This window comes from Triticum urartu, chromosome 5, assembly GCF_003073215.2.
Source record: "Triticum urartu cultivar G1812 chromosome 5, Tu2.1, whole genome shotgun sequence".
NCBI lineage: Eukaryota > Viridiplantae > Streptophyta > Magnoliopsida > Poales > Poaceae > Triticum > Triticum urartu.
The window spans coordinates 557,379,802-557,389,001 of record NC_053026.1 but is presented as its reverse complement, the minus strand read 5'-3'; the positions used below and the strand labels follow the sequence as shown (position 1 = coordinate 557,389,001).

Sequence of the window (9,200 nt, the reverse complement as noted above, 5' to 3'; positions counted from 1 at the left end):
AGAAAGCACATTGCGCCCTACGACATGCACATTATCCATGAACGCAATGTGAAGTCGTTAGCGTATCGATGGTACACCATCCAGACCATCGTTGTCAAGTTTTGTAAAGCAGTTGATCAGCTAGAGGCAATGTGGCCATTGTGCGCGGCAGACGTGGAGATCGTAAGTTTTGCTTCTCCTTGCTCAACTTGTTAATTGATTCATTCATTCACTCAATGTTGCTCTACTCAATGTGTAGCATGTACTCGCTACCATGATGTACCACAGGTTAGAGGGCAGACCATTTATGCACATACGTTGTTGGATAAAGCTCAAGGGGCAGTATGTGTGGGACAACATGGCTTGTTCATGAAAAACTTGTTGAGCATCCGGTTAATGTTGTTGAATTTGAACTATTGTTGTACTAGACTTATTTGCATGCTGTTTCACATTACAGCGCAAGATTGCTCAAAGACTGTCTCCAACTTGTGAATGTTGATACTTACTCATGGTACCTCTTGAGATCCATCAAAGATTGGTGGGTGGACCTTTCAGACAAATGAGTCCCCAATAGGAAGGTGATGACCTCACTCACCATTCTCGTTGCCTGGACCGTTTGAAACAAGAAACGAGAGGAATGCACACACGTGTTCCATCAGAAGAGTGCTCCGCCGCGTCCTCCTCGCCAGTGTCAAGAAGTCAAGCTATGGTTCACCGTGGGTGCTAAAAATTGGGTCAAATGATGTCGCAAGAGTAGTGAATCTTTGTTGCTCGGGGTGTTGTAGCACTCCATTCCTCTTCTTAACTGATGAATGAGGCAAATCGTTTGCCTCCTGTTAAAAAAAAACAAGATTCGGCTACGAAGCAAACATGGTACTCCGTACTATACAAGAGAACTGAGTACCAGTGGAGGATTATATTGCATTTGCCATGGCGCGGACGGTCATCTGATAAACAGGAAACCAATCTAAAACTAGCTACTATTAGACCTAATTGCTCATCTAATAAGACCAACAAAAGAAAGAAAGGAACTACAACTATATATACATGTTGGCCCCTACATTTGTTCTGCACCACTGCATATTCAACTTAGCCAATCAGAACCTAGCCAACCACCACCATGACAAGAGCACCGGAACTTCATTAGACCGCGTCGATCATCGACCGACCGAGGTAACTTCCTCGAAAGTCATACCGCTCAGCGGGCAACCCGAGCAAGCCATCAGATATAGCAGCTCCACCTACGTAGGCTCTTCGGTTAGTGAGTTAAGCCTAGTGTCAGCTACGAGTGCTTGAGCCTCCTGTGAGTTGTCTGTACTCGCTGCCCTTGCAGGCTACAGTACTTGACCTGTTTTTATCATAGTTGAGAGGTACAGATTAGAAGTGCTCTATAATCGTTGCATATAAAATGAAACAGAACCGAGCAGATTGTACTACTTACGTGCATTGATGCGAGTGTGGACAGCAGTTCCCTGGACTGGTCCATTAGAGACCGCTCTTGTGTGGCGATTCTGGCAAGATCAGACACCAAAATACTTGTCCCAGATAGCTGCAGGATGACATGAATTAAGCCAAATTAAACTATTAATCTATGAAGCACCACATAACAAATATTGCACCGAACACTATCAGAACTAGTTCTATGATCTCTATACTCTAGTTAATATGAAATCCTTCAAGCGTGTTTACATGCACCACCATACAAGCTGCAAGAAAGAATTGACTGTACAATGGTGCTAATGTTTGTTAATAAGATGCTTGCAGCTGCAAAGTGGCATGAATATGTAAACCTCTTCATGTAGCTCAACTAGAAAACAAGCCAAAGCGAATGTGCATAGTCCTACGGCTGGACCCTCAGAGAAGGGACAAAGTTAAGTAAGATATCTTGCACTATTCCAAAGCTTGTAGGGCTATCAAAGACGATATGATCTGGGAGATGGTTGGCCAGAATCAGCCTAATCGACACAAACAAATTGACACCTGATACACTCAGCCAATCCAACCATCCATTCCGGATCAGAAGACTTGTAAAACTTTTAATGTATCAAGTATATTTTGTAGGCATTACGATCATTCTTGCAAGGAAATGCAGTGGTAGACAAGCAACTGGTAAAAAGGAATAAGATGACAATGTGAAGCAAACAGTACCTTAGCCAGCAACGAACATATTGAACTTCCTATTGTTTGCATGATATCAATTGCAGATCCAACAGCATTTTTTACATCTTGGATATCGGCCTGCAGCTCAGGAGGTAGCAAATAAGGTCTGAGATTTAATCAACATAAGAGATACGCATGACAATAAGTTAGCAAGATGGCACGCTATTCCGACCTTTGCTCCATCGACAGGAAGGCACAGAATGGTGGCAGTTAGAGCTTCCACAATTCCAGATATTGAATCTGCATACTCCATCTCTAGTGAAGACCACTCCTCCAAATATGGCATCTATGTCAATTGAATTCAATCAGATTTCCAGAGTTATGCAAATTTATAACGAACTTCGATGCAAAAGGATATTGTTCTAGTATATAAAATGACCTGATGGCTGTGCTGACCTAACTAATTGATACCTCTATCACTTTATTAAGTCAAAGCTAATATGGATGATTGTTAAGCAGTTATGAGTTCTGTATATTTATCTAATATCCCACTGCAGAAGTTACATACTGATCTTGTTCCCATCTCAACTTCATAGTTATGCATAAGAAAGGACCGTGTGCGATTTACTTAATAGAGGAAATAAGTAACAAAATGGCTCAGTTTGCTATTAATTATCCCAATCACTATACGAACGAAAAAAACATATTAGTGGATCAATTGTACAAACTGCAAAGACTGGAAATCATTCAAATCAGTAATTCAGTATTCAAATTATCAAGTTTACAGCTAGTTGACCCTACAGTTCTTTCATGCACTTCTTGTCCTGTTGGCAAAATAGTCTCTTGCTAACTATGACCGGCAGGAAAATACACCGCATATTTCAAAATAATGCGAAAATATCATGGGTACCAAAATTTAAGAAGTTCTTACCTGTCCCTTTAGAACCGTCATGAGTTTCCAATTGTTTCGGAATAATTGTAGCTGTAACCTTTTAAGAGCAACAGATTTGCGCATGCTTAGGGTAGTAATCCATGCATCACATAGGTCTTTCTGGTAAAAGAAAGTAGAAATGTCAGCAAAGGAACAAACAAAAAAAAGTAGTAGCAGAAATGGCAACATTTGACTGCTAAAGTCATCTGGCCAAAATGAATCCTTTCCTTATTTCTAAATGTAGGTTTTATTAGGAAATCTATTTCGCGACTTCAGTTAAGCACTAAGATAATAAAGTTCACAGAATTCTACTAGTTCATGTATGAATGCACAGTTCAAACTTCAATTCTTAAATCATCGTAATTTCAGCATTAGATATGATATTCCATCTGTTTTGAAATATAGTGTGCATTTTGACTGTCCAAATCTATGCTTTGGCCAACAATTAATCCAGTAGCAAGTAGGTTATGTTACACAAAATTGATACCATTGTATTTGTATTCAAAAGGATTCCTTATCATTGCAAGAAACAGAGGGAGAACACCTTGAGAAGTTTAAATATATTAATACTTTTTTTCTTTATGGCTCCAACATACAGAAAGGATTTTAAAAGCTCTGTCAGTTCTTTCTTTTATCGTGTCACTATCCTACATATTTGGTACGCGGACTATTTTTCAGCTGAATAAGATCTGGTAGCATGATTTTTTATTTACAATTACACATAAATAGACCGGTTACCTTTAGCGTGAAAGCTGATCCCAGTAAAAAAATGCAGATTATGCACTACGTTATAAGCTATTGCATGAAAAATGCTTGGGAGTTACACTAATATTTACATGGAATCAACTCCTGCTATAAGAGAACTGTAAGTGTGTTGCCATAAAGTTTCGTAAGCCAGCTGTTCAGACTTGGTTGTTTTTTACACACTAAATATAAGTGGCATTATATCAGGTAAAATTTAAAGTCTTGAGCTATTATCATATATAGACATGAATATCACCAACTTCTATTTCTGGATGTTTGACAAAGAGAAAAGAATATGGCAATAATATTTAACACTGATTAGACATTTGGTATACCCACAATTTATGATTTGTTAACAGACACACTCACCTCTGCAGTCATCTTCTGTGAAGCAAGTGTGGCATCAGCCTGCGCATTTACACACCGCCACTGCAAATGTCTATTGCACAAGATTCTCAATAGGTGCTCCCCATCAACCTTACTACCCCCAACCCACCTCCTACCGTAACCAGACGAATTTCTTCCCTGCTGATCCCACGTTGACGCACTCGTCCCCATGGAGTTCCTTGGGCGGGATGGACTTGACATTCTCCTCGATGAATTGCCCACAAGCTTACTTGGTGAAGACTGCCTAACTGGTCTGTTGAGTGGAGACGAAACAAACCCATTCAACAGCGACTTCTTCACCGGCGCTGATCTTGGTGACAATGCCAATCCAGAATTATTATGTGTCACGTAGGGTGTGCCTGGGTCTGCAAAGCGATGCATCCTGCTGCCAGCAGCATCATGCAAGAAGCGTGCAGGCACACTCATCCCCTTTGTTGATGGGCGTGCTCTGTGAGCAACGCCATTGCCGGCATCCTGGGACTCGGAATTGCTCCCTGATGACAAGCTCTCAGTGTCCGACGACATCAAGTAGTCCCCGCTGTCAAACGAGGTGCGGCGCACCCCGTCGTCGAACGCCATGGACTGCCGCAGCGATCTGACAGCGGCCAGGACAGCAGCGCCCTTCTTGTCCAAGGAGCAGTCGAGGCTCTTGGTGAGCGGGTTCCCCTCGAACCCGTGTGCCGACATTGGCCACCTCTGGTGGGTATGGCCCCCTTCGGACCCCTTGGCCCTCTCCGGCACCGCGCCCGCAGCAGGCCGCCTCCTCTCCGGCGTGGTGGAAGCCACCGGCGGCGCCGCGGGCCGGCGCACCGGCGAGGGGGACATGGCCGGCTTGGCCTTGCTGGTCTCGAGGAAGTAGGAGCGGCCCTGGAAGGCGACGGAGAGGCTCCTGGTGGTGGTGGTGGTGGCCCCGTTGGGCCCCGCGGCGTCGGCGGCGGCGGCATTGCCCCCCGCGGGGCGCGGGCGGTCGACGGACGAGGAGCGCCTGGGCAGCGGCGACGCGAAGCGGCGGGAGGGCGTGGCGGCCGAGGTGGAGGTGGAGTTGGAGGAGGTGGTGGTGGTGGTGGTGGATGTGGATGTGGATGTGGAGGTGGAGGTGGAGGTGGACTTGGAGGAGGGCGCGAGGAGGTAGCGGGAGGGGACGGCCTTGGGGCGGGGCCTGGCGGCCCGGGCGTCGGCATTGGCGTTGGTGGATTTGGACGGGGAGAGCGCGGAGGCGGCGCGGCGGCGGTGCGGCGACGGCGAGGGGTTGGGCCGGGGCGCGGCGGCCGCGGCCCCGGCGGCCACCATGGCGGCGGGATCTCGCGGAATCTCGGCGCGGGGCCTGGCGTGGGGTTTGGGGTTTCAAGATGGGGGGGAGGAGCAGCAGCGGCAGCGTCCGGGGCGAAGCGCTTCCAGGGAGTGAACTCGTGATGAGGCCGATTGAAACGGGGGAGGCGAGGCGAGGGGTAAAGGGCGAAAAGCGGAAAGTGGCGGGGGTGGGGCGGGATAAAGGGCGTGGTGGTGGGTACGGGCCGGGGCGGGGCGGGCGTGACGGCGGTGATGGGCAATTGGGCAGTGGCCATTGGCGCGTTGCCGGCGCCGGCGGCGTCAATCCGTTCCGTCCCCGCCTCTTCCTTTCCTTTCGACGGGGTTTGTATGCATGTGTACGTAGTACTACGTATGTGTTATCCACCGCATGGCGTGCAGTATAACGGAATCCTACGCTCATTTTGTCATTTTTCATTTTTGGACTATAGTTTGTTTTGTCTTTGGTCACTGTGAAACGGCCTATGGAACTATGTTTGGTACACACGAAACATTGGTAGATCTAGGATGCAATAAATAAATAAAAGTGTTAATTTTATAATTTTCTCGCTCAATCAGAATTACCTTGAGAGAGAGAGAGAGAGATGTGGTTTGATCGCCGATTCTTTTAGAGGTTGAAAAGGCTAGCCTGGACACGAAGTTTCTTTTTTTTTCTTTTGTGGGTTGGACACAAAGTTTCTGATCCCGTGCTAACATGAACCCGGGTGAACAGTAAATATCGATGAGTGTTTCACCTTTTTCGTAAAATTCCATTATGGGGTAACATTTGTAGAGGTCTGGAAGAAAACAGAATCGATGCTCCAAAAAAGACTATTTTGTAAAAGCATTTTGAAGCATCGATTTTGTTTTCTTACCCACACCTTCATGAATGTCATTTTGTCATGATATTTTGCATCAGATGAAACACACATCAACGTTTGTTACCAAAAAAATCAGAATTTTTGTAATAAAACTAGTAATCCCCCCCCCCCCCCAAACCCAAAAAAGGAGAAGAGATAACATGGCTCTGTTTTTTTGTCATGTCCGATGAGGCACAGGGCAGAGGGTTAAAGGAGTAGGGCCTCTTTTTAATATGAAGGCAATTGATTAGAGTGGCATGTCCACTTGGATCTTATCGAATCTAAAAACTGCGGGATTTTAGGTGAAACAATGTTTGCTAACATAGGGAAAACGGAATTCTATCAACAATTTTTGAGTGGGTGCAGTTTTCTTCACAAATAAAGTGCAGATGAATCCTAAGAAAAAATTCCTAACAATGGCAATTCTATGAATCAAATGATCAATGCAGGAAAAATCTCAATGAACTAAATCATATGAAATTCCTTTGAAACAAAGGAGACCTTACGGTTTGGGCAGTGGTGCTCTTACCATCGTTAAGGGGACATAGAAGAATGGCCTTAGCCGACAGAACATTGGCATTAGAGGCTCACATAGGTTATGATTAGGGAGGGACGATCGAGGAAGGAGTTGGATGGAAGAGGCGCATCGACGAGGCCAAGATGACTGGGAGGGGCATCATCACCGAGCAATTTGGGAGCAAATAAAGCGGCGTGTTTGCGGCTCGTTTTGGGGATGGTAGTGCTTGTTGGATGGTTCATGGTCCTCGATGTATTTTTTATTATGCTTGAGATATTTTATACTTATGATGATCCAGAACCTTTATACTAATAGATTCGGGTGTTTTCGCAAAAGTAGAAACGGCAACTTGGTTATAGGTTAGACTGATAAAGAAAGATTAAAAATGCATTTAGCTATTGATAAAAACAGTGTTGACCTTAATAAAAGATAGATGGAAAGAATTGACCTTTGACCATGAAAAACAATTAGCTCTAAACCGATAATTCCTATCAAGTTGGTACGCAAGTGAGAGTTTACATGATTTCGAATGAATCATATGGTTTTCATAGGTACACAAAATTATGATACCCAACTTTACATTATGTTAACCATCTGGAAATAAAAAATTAAAAACTTTTTTAAAAAGACTACTCCCTCTGATCAAAATTAATTGACACATACTTAATACAACTTCAGTATAAAGTTGTACTAAACGTGCGTCAATTAACAAAGTTGTACTCCCTTCGTCCCAAAATAAGTGTCTCAATTTTGTACTAGATCTAGTATAAATTTGTAGTAAGCTTAAGACACTTATTTTAGGACGGAAGGAGTATTAAATATGCGTCAATTAATTTGGATCAGAGATAGTATAATTAAAAAGAAATTAAAAAAATGGCCTGGCGAACAGAAAAACCATGAATGCACACATCTCGTATCAAGTGGTTTAGCTTGTTTATTTTGAAATTTCAGAATCAATTGTGCTACGATCTGATTTCTTAAACATGGCGTCGACGTTTGCACGTCCAAGTGAAGTGCATGCTCGAGTGTACCAAACGTTCTCCTCTTGACGAGTGAAGTCTGAAATAAACCTTATGGGTGTAGACGCCGTCGCAAATGAATCCCCACGTCCAAATCCCGGAAGTCCGTACCCCAACCTCTCTGATCCCGGTCGTTTTGAGGCTTCTGTGCGTATCCAAACGCCGGGATTCGTACGTGGCGCAGGAAAGAGTGGGAACTGGCTGAGTCAGCTTCTGTAGGTGGGGTCTTAGGCTAAAACCTGGTCGAGCCGGACCAAGTCGCTCGCTCTCCCTCGTCTTCCACTTGCCTCTTCCTCTCCCTCGACGCCTCGGCTCCTCCTCCTCCACAGCGGCGACGGCGACGAGCGGATGATCGCGGCGGCCGGCGACAACCACACCGACAGAAAGAAGCAAGGTACGTCCGGTCTATCTCCCCTCTGTATTTACAGGTTTTTTCTTCCTTTCTGGATCGGTTAGGTTTAGGGTTTTTGAAGGGTGAAGCCATGGAAATTTGGGGCCCTAATCGGTCGATTTGCTGGTGATTTATGTAGTAATCATTTTGCCCATCTTGCAATGTAGGTTCTTTCTGTTGAATCCATGGACCCGGCTGAGATTTTGAATGTCAGATTTCATATAGGGGGGCAATTTGTTCGTATTGGTCCTTCTCTAGACTATGTTGGGGGAGATGTGGCCTACTCTCATATTGAAAGGGACAAGCTTTCCTTGCCAGAGGTGAAAGGATTTCTTGCAGATCATATGGCAGTTAAGGAAAGCATGAAATTTTTCTTTCTTATGCCTGGCAGAGAGTTGGTTAATGGGCTCATGTTTCTGTATGATGATGCTGGGTGCATGAGAATGTCAGATCATACAACTGATGGAGGAATTGCAGATATTTATGTGGAGTACAATGGGGAAGAGGATGAAGAAGGAGAGGAGGGCAGTGCAAGTGGGTCTGATTTTGAGGATGAAATTAAGGATCACATGGATAGTGGAAGTGAAGAACTGCAATTGGAACATGTGGATGCAGAAGAAGAAATATTTGAGCAAGTGTTTGTCCCTAATGACACTGGTGTTATTACTGCAGTCATAAGCAGCCCAATGAAGAGGATTTCTCAACAGTGCAATCCTTCTCAGAGTTCACAAGTGATCAATCCTTCCCAACCTTCAACACATATTGCACTAGCAGTGCAAGCAAGGCATAAAGCAGCAGCTATAGGTGCAGAGCATGTTGCAGCAGCTGAAGGAGCAGAAAGTGCAGCAGCAGAGCATGCAGCGGCTCAAGAAGCAGGAAATGCAGCAGCAGAGCAAGGAGCAGAGCAAAGAGCAGAGCATGCAGGAACAGAGAAAGGAGCAGAGCATGCAGGAGCAGAGCAAGGAGGAGAGCTAGCAAAGGAAGA

General features: G+C 44.9%; 1 protein-coding gene across 1 annotated transcript; it reads right to left on the bottom strand.

The window, feature by feature from the left end:
- Window positions 1–865: 865 nt before the first annotated feature.
- On the bottom strand, window positions 866–5,572 carry LOC125510681 (QWRF motif-containing protein 2-like). Its single transcript, XM_048675930.1, has 6 exons — window positions 4,124–5,572; window positions 3,011–3,130; window positions 2,312–2,425; window positions 2,128–2,217; window positions 1,421–1,528; window positions 866–1,327 (listed from the first exon to the last, which is right to left on the bottom strand). The coding sequence occupies exons 1-6, from the start codon at window positions 5,429–5,431 to the stop codon at window positions 1,262–1,264; spliced, it is 1,806 nt and encodes a 601-aa protein (XP_048531887.1). The 5' UTR covers window positions 5,432–5,572; the 3' UTR covers window positions 866–1,261.
- Window positions 5,573–9,200: the final 3,628 nt, after the last annotated feature.